This window comes from Branchiostoma belcheri, unplaced genomic scaffold (genome assembly GCF_001625305.1).
Source record: "Branchiostoma belcheri isolate BF01 breed outbred unplaced genomic scaffold, Haploidv18h27 scaffold11, whole genome shotgun sequence".
Taxonomy (NCBI): Eukaryota; Metazoa; Chordata; class Leptocardii; order Amphioxiformes; family Branchiostomatidae; genus Branchiostoma; species Branchiostoma belcheri.
This window is the reverse complement of record NW_017802491.1, coordinates 822,022-835,675: the sequence shown is the minus strand read 5'-3', so window position 1 is coordinate 835,675 and position 13,654 is coordinate 822,022. Positions and strand designations below refer to the sequence as shown.

The window sequence follows — 13,654 nt, the reverse complement described above, 5'->3', positions numbered from 1 at the left end:
AGCTTTAAGCTCATTTCACAGGTCAAGTCCTCAGACATCTCTGTCTGCAAACTGGAGCAAATGGTTACTGTCCATTAGAATGGTATAGGTTTGCGGTCATAGAAGAAGAGTCCCTGTGACTCCTTAGTGTTTGGAGGGAGAAGGGACAGGAACAACCCTGTAACTGCACCTGGAGAGGGAGGCAGTTACATAGAATTAGACCCTGTTCATACCAGACTTATATTTAGCGGTTTCAACCGGTTTTTCAAAAACCGGTTTTTATTTAACCTGGTGTGAACGCAAATTAACCGGTTTTTTAGGGGTTTAAATCCGATTTTGAAAAACCACCTCGGGAGGTGGTTTTTGAGGGGTTTTTGTGGGGTTTTTCCACCGAAAAACCTGGTCTGAACGCTAAGGGTTTATTGAACCGGTTTTTGCGTCATAATTCCAGGGTCACGGGGTCAGCATCCTAACCATGTGCGACCTGCAAGCTTTTTTGATCGCGTTGTTTTGACCAACTTGAGTTCGTTTCCACTGTTTTTCGGTGGAATCAGCGATGGAATCAGCATATGCAACCTGGTCGGCGGACGAGACGCTCCTGATACTTAGGTTTGGAGAGCAGGAGTCGCCGAATTCGAAAAAGCTGGGGGGGGGGGCGGCGAGGGCTCTACCGAAACAAAAATGTTGGAGGAGGCTTATTTCTTGAAGAGTAAAAGGATCAGTGCCGCAGTAAGGTAAAAAAAAAAAACTGAAGACGGCATACAAGTAAGAAGGCCAAGGACAACAATCGGAAGAGCGGGAGGAACGGTTATTCAAACTGCAGTCATGGCCGATTAATTGGATATTCACCGGACAGGATTTTTTCAAAACCGGTTATCAAAAGTCTGGTATGAACGCTAAGGGTTTTAGCCGGGTTTTTGAAAAACCGGTTGAAACCGCTAAATGTAAGTCTGGTATGAACAGGGTCTAAGTGTTTGTGATTGATTCCTTCATTACCCGGCGGCGCTCCTTGGGAGGAAATCTATCTCGCCTTGAGACCGGGAGATTGTCTTCACGCCACCACGTCTTAATAAGCACCGACAAGATTCTAGTCATCTACAGATGTAAGCAATGGTCCATTAACGCAGGGCGGCGTAACGATGGCACTTAGTAAAATCCCACAGGGATTAACAAGGTGATACAAATGTTATACTTCTTCCCAAGTAACACATCAATCGATGGGTTTGATATTGCATGGCAAAGCTAAATATCTTAAGAGCACATAAATTGGTGAATCTGCAGAATTACTTGTAGAAAATATAAGGCTACTCTTGCTTAATTCTTTCTTGCTTAGTCTTGCTTGATTCTTTCTTTTCTATATTGCATCAAACCAACATTACAGACAATCATTGTGAAATAGTTCCCCTAGATTGTACTGAATTTGCAGTAGTCTTAAAAGGCATAGTCATGACAAAGCCTTACATATGGCTATACAAGAGGATGATCAGGAATTCTTAAGTCGTGTTAATTCCCCATTGTTAACTCTTGACAACTTCTCTGTACGTGGCATTGCTTTTGCAATCCTCCCGACATATTTCTCCGAGGTAAATATGCACGTCCCGTGCTTATCCTGACACATTGCTTCCATGCCTTTTCAGAAACCAACGCATTTGTTCACGAATAATCCTCCCAAAATCTTCATAACCCCCAAAGAGTGATATGAGCCATTTGTTTGGTTCTTACACGTTATTGATGTCGCTTTGTGGTATGATGGGCTTACCTTCATCTGCTTATCAATCTTGAGTGTATGTCATTTGAGTGTGGTGATATTTGCTCATATCTTGAGTGTAAGTCTACATCGGCCATTATATTCCCTTGGTTGTGAGTATGAGTGCTCCTGGGTGCTTGTCTTTGTTCCCCTGATACTGTTCACGACATTTACGACGTATACCCAGTGCTTAAAGGTTTATAATGCAGGCCTTTGTTGTAAATCTGTGGGAAAATGGGTCGAACATTGCTCGTCGAAATCAAAACATTTGCCATAAACGTCGATACATAAGAACCATATGTACTACAGCATTGATCAGAACACAATCCAGTCTGTCTGCGAAGTGAAAAGGGTTGTTATTATGTTTACCGAAGGAAAACATATTGTTTTTGCTCAGTTTCCTTCCTCTTCTTGTTCTCCAAACACTAACCTCTGACCTAGCTGGCCAATGACCTGATTTGTTGACGTCTGTCACCATGGTAACTGGTGTTGGGTTACAGAATGTTGCAACCTTATAGTAGGAGGGACATAGACTCCTGTTTGACCATATATAAATATATATATTTGAATGTATTTGAGTAAGAATTAACAGAGCAGACCATGGCATGTGCGAAGGTAAAAATTGTGCCTTTTTTTTGTGCAAATGTTGCCTTTCTAGTTGTTCGTTAATTACTTCATAAGGTAGTTCCTCCTTCCATTCGAGACTCGCGAGGAATCGCTGTCGTTAGCTTCACGTGATGATTTGTGGCAGATAATATCGGTTCTCACATGCAGAACGTAGATAACACGGCGTCGATATGTCTTCCTCCTGTTCGCAGTAAGACTTACGGCCGTGGGCTCCATTACAGAGGAAGAGGCATTGTTCGGTCTTCGTTTGTTATTTGTCTTTCAATTAAGCTCAGTTCCTCACCTATCTAGACAAACCGTTGTTTATTCAACCGAAACGTTTGTAACGTGTTGTATCTTTTGAGTGTTTTAAAGGCATCCCATGTAATTTCAGGGTGGTAAAACTGGAAATGTTCTGAATAAGGCAATATGTATAATATTGACACATACTATCCCACATTCGCACATTTGATTCAGTATTTCATACTTTAGGCATTTAAAACTGCAGAAACAAGCCCCGAGATAAGGTCCTTTACTTTTGGGGAGTCACCCTAAAAATCAATCCGGCAACCGTTTTTTGTGAGAATTTTTGCTCCATGAATGTCGATATACATTGGGACAGTGTTGTTTCAACTTAGTATGTAGATAAGAGACTAAAGTATTGACTTTGAAAAATCTGTTATAAAAGTATATCTCTCCCATACTAATTCCCTGTGGAAATGCTAAAACTCTTCGCTAAATTATCAGCCTTTAAATCATTAGTACGGAAGTACTTACTTTGATGAATGGGGCGATTTGGCATTATTATAACACCAAGCGAGGAAACTACAGGAAGGTGGAACTAGACAGATATGAAAGCTCCATAGCACAAATCGGTCCCAGAGGAAAGTTCCATACCTGGAAAGTTACGAGATACAGGGCAATTTAACTCGACCTTATCGAACTAATACGTATCACAGAAAGCCATTTATGTACAATGAAAAGGCCAAAGCGCTTACTGTAATTTGCAACCGGCCAAGGGAAATCGTTATGAAGCTGCCTGAATAATCATTTCCTAAGTTTCGCCTTTTTTTTTCAGTGTAAGCCTGACGTATGATTTCACTGTGATTGTTTTATTTTGCTCGCTCGCATCAGATTTGAAGTAACCTACATACGTCATCCAGATATCCAAGATGGTCTGGCCGAAAATATCAACTTGTCATCAACGCGTAGTTCGCAGTCAGACAGCTACAATAATCCTCAAGTGCAGAGAAATTCAGCCACAACTGGTGTAAGTAACATTTCAGACTCGCAGTGCCGGTTTTGTCTACACACTAAGTCCATATAAAGCCGCCTGTCATGTACAAATGCGCAGTATGAGGCGGCCGAGCGTGCTTTTATTTGGTCCCGGAGCTTACAGCCGCGGCGGCCGGGAGTACGGGCGAGGATTTACGGGATAAAGCGCTTGGAATGAAAGCTTGCGGGCACTTACTTTTGCTGGGCAAGATATCGATATTGGGATATTGTAGACCTTCCTTCCTTTGAACTTGAGTGTGTGTGTTAATGTGTGTGTGTGTGTGTGTGTGTGTGTGTGTGTGTGTGTGTGTGTGTGTGTGTGTGTGTGTGTGTGTGTGTGAGTGTATAGTGTGTGTGTGTGTGTGTGTGTGTGTGTGTGTGTGTGTGTGTGTGTGCGTATGTGTGCACGTGCGTGTGTGTGTGCATGTGCGTGTGTGTGAAAGAGAGAGAGTTTTCCCAATACAGCGTGCCATTCATCCTTAGTGCTCCTATTTTAGTATGGGTTAACCCACTAAAATTAAGAGCAATCTGAGTAAGGAATGAATCTCTGATTGTCTTGTGTGTAATTAGATTTCACATACTAGTATGTGATTTGATATCAACTTGCTGTTGCTGCCAACTAATCAACGTCGGTACACATACATTCAGGAAAAAAAGATTTGTATCACCGTAGATATTGCTTCTTTTGTCATAATTTCCTATCCTAAAAGCCCAGTGCTCTCCAATGAAATATATTTATCCATTTTACTGCCCCGGGGTAGCTTTAGTCTCATTCCATCCCAGCGCGGGTAAGTCGTAAACATAGGCCTGTACCATCTGATTAAAGTTAACCTTATTTGTGAAAATTGCAAGCCGGCAATACTGCTGGAATCATAAATGACGTGCTGCTCTCTGTGAAACAAGATACAGTACAGTAATTACAGCAGAGAGCTGCAGGAAGTTATAATTATATTGGTACAGTGTACGTGAAAAGTTCACATCTATTTCCAACGCAAAGGGAACTGTTATCAACGGGGACCCTCCGGGAAACTTACTGAACTGACTGACGAGTAAATCTTCGCGTGTCGGATTGATTGAGAGGGAGATGAGTCGTGATTCCGGTTCGAAATCCAGACGAATGGTTGGAAAGGCGCAACGAAGGCGAAGGAGGTATAACGGCAACGTTCGTACTCGGCGGGGCGTCATTACTTAGGGAACGGTACGTCAGCTGTCGGTGTAGATGTAGGGGGTTCTGTCTGTCGTACGTCAGTTGTCAGACTGTGTAAAATGTACGGGGTAGTGTTGGGCGTGCGGGGTTCTGCCGTGCGTCAGCTGACAAGTGTAGATGTACGGGTTTCTGTCGTACGTCAGCTGGCAATGCAATGTACAGGGTAGAGCTGGGCATGTGGTTTCTGTCGTACGTCAGCTGTCAGTGTAGATGTACGGGGTTCTGTCGTACGTCAGCTGGCAGTGTAAATGTACGGGTTTCTGTCGTACGTCAGCTGGCAGTGCAAATGTACAGGGTAGAGCTGGGCATGTGGGGTTCTGCCGTACGTCAGCTGACAGTGTAGATGTACGGGGTTCTGTCGTACGTCAGCTGTCAGTGTAAAATGTACGGGGTTGTGTTGGGCATGCGGGATTCTTTCGTATGTCAGCTGTCAGTGTAAATGTACGGGCTGGTGAAGGGCATGCGGGGTTCTGTCCTACTGCCGTTTTCGAATAATTTTTTGCTGAATGCGTGCAGCTGTCTGATAAGCAGAGTTGGAATGCACAGGTCTAGAGTGTCTGCCCTAACACTTATTGTGCATTTTGTCCAATGCAGTCATGAGGGAGAGGATCATCGCTCAGACGACCCTTCTATTCATGCTAACGTATGCACAGAGTGAGGCCTCCACGCAGAATCCGGATGTATGACTGTAGACTACATGTGGTAGGATAACGCCTTCAGAGTATGCTAACTAGTACGCAGCACGTGAAGGCCGCAGTGAAACAGTCGGACGGTCTAGACTCATTCGCGTAGAACAAGGCAAGTGCCTGTGAGTGGTGAGGACAGCAGAAGGCGTGCAGATATGACGGGATCGCTGTTTGACTGGAGAGAATGTGAGAGGAGATACGCGCTGAAGGTGTGGAGATTCACGGTTACAGTCGGGGTGACGTCGATGATGTTTGCCGCGGTCCACGTGAACGGCAGCGACGGGATAAGGACACCGGAACAACTGTCTTCCAACGCCGAGCGTATCACGCTCCATGAACAATCACATCGCGGAGAAAATACCGCGCAGGGATTTGCCTCAACTTCAAGGGACGCGGACATCCATATAGGAAAGGACAAGGAGAGGTCCGATGACGGTAGGGTGCACAGAAGTGCCCTGCTCACGGAAGACCCGAGGAGTAAGAGAAACTCGAACGATAGAGAGACTACAGGACAGGATAAAACTGCTAGTGACGACAGAAGGGGTGACATGGCGACTCCAGGGAGTTCACGTGGTGTCAGTGAGGTTACCAAGCCTGAAGAAAGCCACATGGAGGAACCGTATTACTGCCCGTTCTTCAATAACAGAGCACCTTCGGCACAGGTAAGACTACACTTCATGGTACATCCCTCCTGATGTTAATTCTGTTGTACTCACTTATCTGTCTGTATGTCTACATGTAGTTGTTCTTTTGTTGTGTCCATATAGTTCTTGTTATCAAAGGTATTTGGAATTCAATAGAGCAATGTAACTTCGACGTATGACTCTCATGTTCAAAGCTTTTTGCGACTCAAATGTCCGGGCCTGTTAGACTGGTCAGTTGATGGCGCATGAACCCCACTGTTACACTTCTGGTGCGATCTTAAATTTGTTGGGGTGTGTTGTGAAGTCTGTTTAAGCTAGGGAAAAGAATAAGAACTGGGTATTTGAGAAATTCTGGTGTTTGGGAAACGTTTACAAGCAGTATGATGTTAGATTGACTATGATTGTTGTAGCTCTTGGATGGGCGCTGTCAGCATTAGAATTAGATCCTGTATTTGAGAACGTTACTTTAGGAATGGTAACTGAAGCATAACTGATACTCATGGATGAATAATTCACTTTCGAACTCTAATTATAGAACTGAACCGGTTTAGTCGTAGTCGATGCTGTAGGGCTGATGCAAGTCAGGATTTGACCGGTCTACCATGGTCAAAATATTGACCGACGGAGGCCACATATTCACACATACCCTTCCTCAACCAAACCAGCGGATACGGGTCTTTATCTGCTGTACCAGAGGAGGGGCAAAAGGTTTTGGTATTAGTGGTTATCTATCCATGCATTTCATGGTTTGACATCAATATCCCTCCCCGTCCCCTCTCAGCCGAACCTCCGGAACTGCAGCTGGTACCAGGCGAGGAGCTGCTGCCTCCAGCGGGAGATCGACATCATCTTCCTCGCCACCTACCCGCTCTCCGCCGCCTCGGACGAGTGTCTGAAGCAGCTCAGCTTCCTGTACTGTTACGTGTGCGACCCGGCACAGGTACATACTGCTTCGGTCTACATCAATCTTTACTTCTGTGAGTTTATGTGAGCGATCCGGTGTCAAGCCGCATATACATGATCCTTCCAAATACATGACTCCGACAGTACTTGGGATTTTCAGTCGTCATGTGGGAGACTAAAACCTAACCTAACCCCAATTGTAAGTCTAACCCTAGCCCTGAGAAATGACCCCAACTCTAACCCTAACCATAAGTCTAATACCAACCCTAACCTTACCCTAGCCCTAAACACATGACCTCTCACGTACGTGGCAGCTCAAGGATTTGGCTCAACACCGGCTTAGGCACCACTTCAGTCTTCGAGCAATCCATTATTTCTTTCTCTCTCTCAATTATCCAATTGTTGTGCTGCCTTCTAGCAAATGTTTGAAATTCCTCTGGGCGTAAGTGTTACCCATGGTTACAAATACTTTTCTCTGTCTTATTTCAATTTTCCGTTTACTTTCTAGAAATCATGATCAGATGCGCTTTCCTCACACCTATAATCCCCTCCTTTATTTCATCTAAAACGTCCAAGACAATACCTGGAATGAAAATGAATGTTTCAACGCATATCACAGCCATAATTTGTGTCCATATTCTTCTCTTTCAAGAGATTTATTGTCCGGAGGGTATCTATATATGAATGTCCTGACCATCTGTCAATTTCATCGTGTGACATTCAGTCTTTCAGTTGCAGCTGGGATCGCCTCAGGCGCTTCCGGCCTGTCTCTATATTCCCTGTATGCCCGTGTCCTGTCTATCGCTCACCGCCTTACCCAAAACAAACCGTGCCTCAAGCATCAGAATAAGAAGACAGGTAGTCAACTCTCGTTCTCAAACCCTGTTGTATCCAGAACCATGCTCAGACACGGTCCATGGTACACGCGAATCCAGAACTGTGCCTGATCCTAGGCCTAACTTAACCTAACGTATTCAGACATAGAAGTAGCACTAGATAGACGCGGTTTTGTACACAATAAACACCTGTCAAACAGTCAACGAACTATTCGTAGATCGCCAGAGGGTCGTCCGATTGTAAAGTCGACAGGGGTCTAGCGTTTTTTTTTCACATGGAATCTACCTTTCACACTGAACGGGGCTCGACGGCCTGCGGACATCAGTCGATCCTTAAAAATCCCATAATGATAGAGAAGACACCGGGTGTTCTAGTGCCGAAAATGTCATGTTAAGCTCGCAGACTTGTCTGTGGATCAATTTCCGTCCTGTCTGACAGGCGGTATTAGTACGTTATTGCGTACCTGTCAAACATCCACCCATCTGTCCCCCACCCCAAACTTCTCATAGCGAACCGCTTTCATCTTCACGTTACGTCTGGTTGTGCCCTCGGCCTTTCCTCCTGTCATATCACCGCTAACCTGCGCGACCTCGGCTCTCCGCCTGGAAGGCCCGAGGGCACGGCTGGTTCCTTTTCATGTCCGTCTTGCGATCGGGCGATAGTGTTCATGAAAGCACCGAGTCAGGCCGCGATATGGCGTGAGTTATGCCTACAATTGTAGCTTGTGAGTAGAATGGCGACATGAACGTGTGATAAATGATGCTGTAAGTTTCCAAATTGGCCAGAACGACAATGTGGACAAGAACATATAGAAGTACATGGCGCAGCTGCGTTTTTATGTTGTCAGCTACACCTATAGTAACTGGGGACCAATAGGCAAGTGGGGACGGTTGAAAAGACTGCAGCAATGAACATCAATCAAAGTACTATACTAGTATGTGTTTTCCTTACAAGGTCGCCGTGTGAAGCTGTGACTGAAAATGAAAGAAAGTTTTACAAAATGCACTACGGTGACTTTCCACTCCTTCTTCCCGCCCGCTGCGACCGGGCGATAAGCAGCACTTTACTCCACAGAACATACGTCACTGCCGACATCTCCTGCTGAGGGAAGCAAGTTTGGCGCACGATAAAACGCCGAACCACTCTCCCCACAGATCACGTCTCTACGTTCCCGGTCCAGATAAAAGCAGCCTCAACACTGCAGCCATTTCTCTTCCAAAACATGTCTGATTGCTGCACTAGGGTTGACAACTTGACATGCTTAGATCAGACTCAGAGTTGGGTCGAGAAAGACAGTTTCTTTTTTCAAACTTCTGCAGACATTAGACCTGAGGTACAGAGCATTTTGGCTGAATATACATGGTACTTGAGATATATCTGTAATCTGTTACGCTCTTACCTACAACATTCTCCTTCATGATCAACTGTATGTACATGTTGTAATCAGTAGCGCCGACTGGCGGACGTAATCGGCGGTGCATGACCGTGTTATCATTCCTTTGGCAAGTAAATTAAATGTTTTTGCTTTCAGAATACGTTTTACAGTTACGAGACCCTGACGGTGTGCGAGACGTTTTGCGACAGGATCTTTGCGGCTTGCGGGTCCGCCATGTGGAAGGGATCGTCCATGAAGTCCGTGTACTCCTCCGGAAGAGATTTCTGTTTGAGAAGGAGCTTCAGGGTGGGGAGCGTTTCAGAAGGAAGGTGTTTTCACCACGAGGAAGAGGTTGTCGTTTCCGGTGTTGGACAAAGGACTCGACCTTCAACAAGTGTTATCATATTAGTGCTTAGCTTGAAAGTTCATCTGTGTTGGTAGAACACATACTGAAGTAGGATTTTAACAATGTACAATACGAGTCTGTGAAGAAGTGAACAATCAACCACTGCAATGGTGTCCCTTTTATTATTATTATAATATCAATACTAGACACTAGACTCGGTAAGCAGTGGATCAAATGTTGCAGTGAGTTTATAGCGTCCTCCGTCTGTATTTACGGATGGCTGTAGGGCCTGGTGTGAAATGCTTCTTATTTTTACTCCCAGTGTAAAAATGATGGTCACAAGGGAAATTAGGCCCTTTGGTATACAGAACCGTGCTGTACACAGTATCCAGGCCCGTGCCTGAGGCATTAAATCTATACGTTCTTGGATACTTGGAAACTATCCAGAACTGTGCCTGATCCTATACCCTAACCCATTCAGGCATAGAATTAGATAGGGAAGGTTCTGGATTCAGCCCGACAGCGAGAGATTGTGCAACACAGGCTACATGGACATGGATAATGGGCAAATATTGACTAAGGAAGGCCGAACGCTTGGTTGGATGTGCATTACCAACTGATACATAACAGCACCGAGTCCCCGTGGTTGCTAAGCAGACCAGGAAGGCCTTGCAACAGGCACACAAATCATGCCGCTAATCTCCACATTATCCGGGTAGTGACGACATCGTTCCGTGTGTGATTAGAGTCATAGGGTCGGCCGAAAGACGACTGCAACATCCACTAACACCGGACCCATCGCTTGGGTACATCAAGCAACGACTCTGTCAACTGTAGTACAGACCTATTTATCTATGAAGATTTACCACAATAGTGGAAGGATTGACAAAACAGGTGACTATCACCTCTTAAAAGATGTCAAACCTGAGACCAGACTGTAAGGTTTGAACCACTCACATCGGGAAGGTCCCCTACTCTTTTCGATAAGTTCGGTGGGTTCTTTGACGTGCGTGGGGGGTGCCTATTCCAAACACGGGACCTCCATTAACGTCCTATCCGAGTAACGTCCCTAAACGAAGCTAGGTACTCATTTTACACCTGAGTGAATTGAGGAAAGTCGTGTAAAGTGTCTTTCCCAAGGGCACAATATCGGTGGCATTGGGCAGGATTGGGTCTGAGCCGAACATTCTACCGTTACGCCACACGACCCCACTTAGATTGGGAACTACTACTTAGAAATGGCAATTCCATAAACATTACAAATCCAGGCGTAATAATGAGCCGAATCCGTACATCCGCTTGCCTGGAGATTGATCAAGTTCAACTTGATGTGACCTTGGCTTGGCTCACCACAGGCACAGACCTTGACACCCATCCGCCCCGACCTTACGACTTCCCATTTTGAATAATTAATTCCCGTATAACGCACAGCGAATGGTTCTCGTGTCGAAAACAGGAAGAGGCGCATTTGCGCTAAACGCTCACTAATGGATATTTCCAACAGAAAAGGCAAACAGATTTGGGTGCTTGACGCAACAAGTGAAAGGGTATAGAGGCCGTACAAGAGTCATTGTATGAGTTACATCCATACGTACTTTAATTTTAACCTTAGTTAACGGATTTAAAAGATTTTGAAAATATAGTTTGGTCGTGTTGACAAAGAAAAAGAGTGATTTGCATTATGGGGCCAATTGAGAAGAATCCACAATGTTAACTGTATGGCCATACCCCACTTGAGTTTTGGCTCATGATAGTTTTTCAACAGCAAAGGATAATGATGCTCGTGTAACAAGTGACGACGTTGTGCATAGGTAGCAAATACGGGCGAATTGAAGGAAAAAGTCGTCATATACAAACATTACAGTGTCTCCTCCAACAAACTGTACAAAAATCAGAGATTGTCGTGATTTGTATGAAACCGCTGAAAATTCGCAAACCTGGTATCTAAGGCACTACATGTTTCGTCTTCTCAACTCAAATTTGACATCGGCAGAAACATTAACAGCAGAACTGGAGTTGCGTGGCCTTAATGGGTGTTTTGAAGACGTTATCGTGACTCACGTGATCACAGCGTGATCACAGCGATGTTTTGATAGTTGAAGCACCAGGCAGTTGGTCGGTAAATTTCCATAACCTACTGTGAAGTTGTCATTCGTTGTTTTGGAGTTGGGAGGATGGACACCGGCAAAAATTCACATCAGCTACCTTTATCACGTGTGGCGCACGAGGAATCAAGGGATTCCAGGACTCTTAAAGTCAACTACTGACTTTTCCAGCTTCTCCAAGACTGACTGTCAAACATCTAATCTTCTGAGTTTCTGTAGAAAAGGCGGCAACAACACCCTAGTTGAGTTTGGAAGTGTTGTCAAGAATAGAGACCCGTCAACGGGGATGTTGTTTTAATCTTGCGGCTTTCTGACCGTGAATCTTGAAGAACCCAAACGTCTGTAACAGGTTAGGACTTTGAATTCATATATTACTGTTGGCCCACGCGTACGCAGGACTGATCTACTACTGCAAGGAGCTTTGAATTCGACTTTTCTATTTGATTTTTAACCTCATTGGCCACTGCTACCATTCTGTAGTTGTAAGCTGTAGCCGGTATTGTTACAAGAGAACAACATCAACTATAAGTATAATTGGCACATTGCAAAGACGTTGTCTACGTGAGAAAATTGCAGTGACTTTTAGAAGGCTCTGACAGAAACAGTCATGGAAAACAGTGCACATCTCGCTTATAGCGTCAACACTACGGGCGCCCATCGTGTGAACATGTCGGACCGGAACCTATGGGACTGGGGTCTGTTCGAATACTTGTCTCTCTACATCGACTTCGCTGGGATGATCGGCATCATCGCCAACCTGCTGAACGGCCTAGCCATCATGACCACCAGGAAGCTGCAGAACTCCTCCAACGCCTTCATCCTGAACCTGAGCTTCCTGGACACGCTGATCGCGTGCCTGGGCCTGGTGGTCAGGCTGCAGGTCTTCATACCCAAGTGGGTTCCCGGGGACGCGTGCGAGGCTGTGGGAGCACTCACCTGCATCGCTCTGGCCACGTCCGCCGTCAACCTGGCGGCTATTGCCGTCAACAGGTGTGTTTGTTAGTTTATTAGGACTCTCCATTTTGTGTATGACAAATCATGTGCTAACTAATCTTCCTGCTGTTTTTCTTATACACATACTACACATAGAGCAATGACATTGAAACAAATAAATGTTACACAGTCACCAAATGTACATGCTTTTTTTGCCACATGTACCACTTTTTTGCACCGCCATGTACATTGTATCTGAAAGAGTTGCATATGCTGATATCTTGATACTTTCTTGACAGGTACTACTTGGTCACCAGGGGACCACTCCAGTACAAGAAGGTATTCTCCAAGCGTAAGACGTTTGTGTACATCATTCTCGTGTGGGTGATCGGGGTCGTCTTCAACCTGCCTCCGATCGTCGGCTTCGGGAAGTACGGGTATAACGAGAAGACGCAGATGTGCACGTTCGCGTACAAGGACAGGCGGATGTACCTGCACATGTTCCTCGGGACGATGTTCGGTTCCGGCGGGGTGATCCTCACCGTGGGCATCTGTTACCTGAAGATCTATCTAGTGTTGCGGCGGCTGCGGAGGCTGAGGCCGGGCGCGAGGCTTCCCCGCCACGCCTGGACCGACAACATCGCCGCCCGCCTGCACCAGATCGAGCGGCAGGACGCCAAGCTCGTCACGTCGCTGTTCTTCGTGTGCTGCGGGTTCTGCGTGTGCTGGCTGCCGCTTCTGGCGACGATCCTCGTCGACTACAACTTCGACACGCCGGCGGCAGCCTACCTCCCGGGCGTCATGTTGTTGTTTTCTCACCCGGTTGTCAATCCGCTTATTTACATTTGGGTCAACAAAACGTACCGCCAGGCGTACAAGAGAATACTGTGCTGTGACTTTTCTCGCAAGAAAAGATGTTGTCCCTGACTGTGAAGAACATTGGACGCTACACCATGAAGCAACTAACGTTACATGAATCTGGAGGTCCCGCGTTTGAGGACAGTGACAACT

General features: G+C 45.6%; 1 protein-coding gene across 1 annotated transcript; it reads left to right on the top strand.

The window, feature by feature from the left end:
* Window positions 1-5,655: 5,655 nt before the first annotated feature.
* LOC109481840 (melanopsin-B-like) lies at window positions 5,656-13,589 on the top strand. The gene is made up of 5 exons (XM_019784464.1): window positions 5,656-6,162; window positions 6,926-7,084; window positions 9,416-9,588; window positions 12,347-12,700; window positions 12,943-13,589. The coding sequence occupies exons 1-5, from the start codon at window positions 5,656-5,658 to the stop codon at window positions 13,568-13,570; spliced, it is 1,821 nt and encodes a 606-aa protein (XP_019640023.1). The 3' UTR covers window positions 13,571-13,589.
* The last annotated feature ends 65 nt before the right edge of the window (window positions 13,590-13,654 follow it).

Excerpts from the sequence above, each read along its gene's own strand:
- LOC109481840 (XM_019784464.1), top strand. The coding sequence starts at position 5,656 with ATGACGGGATCGCTGTTTGACTGGAGAGAATGTGAGAGGAGATACGCG. Across the intron at positions 9,589-12,346 it reads GGGAGCGTTTCAGAAGGAAG|CGTCAACACTACGGGCGCCC; the intron begins GTGTTTTCACCA and ends TCTCGCTTATAG. Across the intron at positions 12,701-12,942 it reads GCGGCTATTGCCGTCAACAG|GTACTACTTGGTCACCAGGG; the intron begins GTGTGTTTGTTA and ends CTTTCTTGACAG.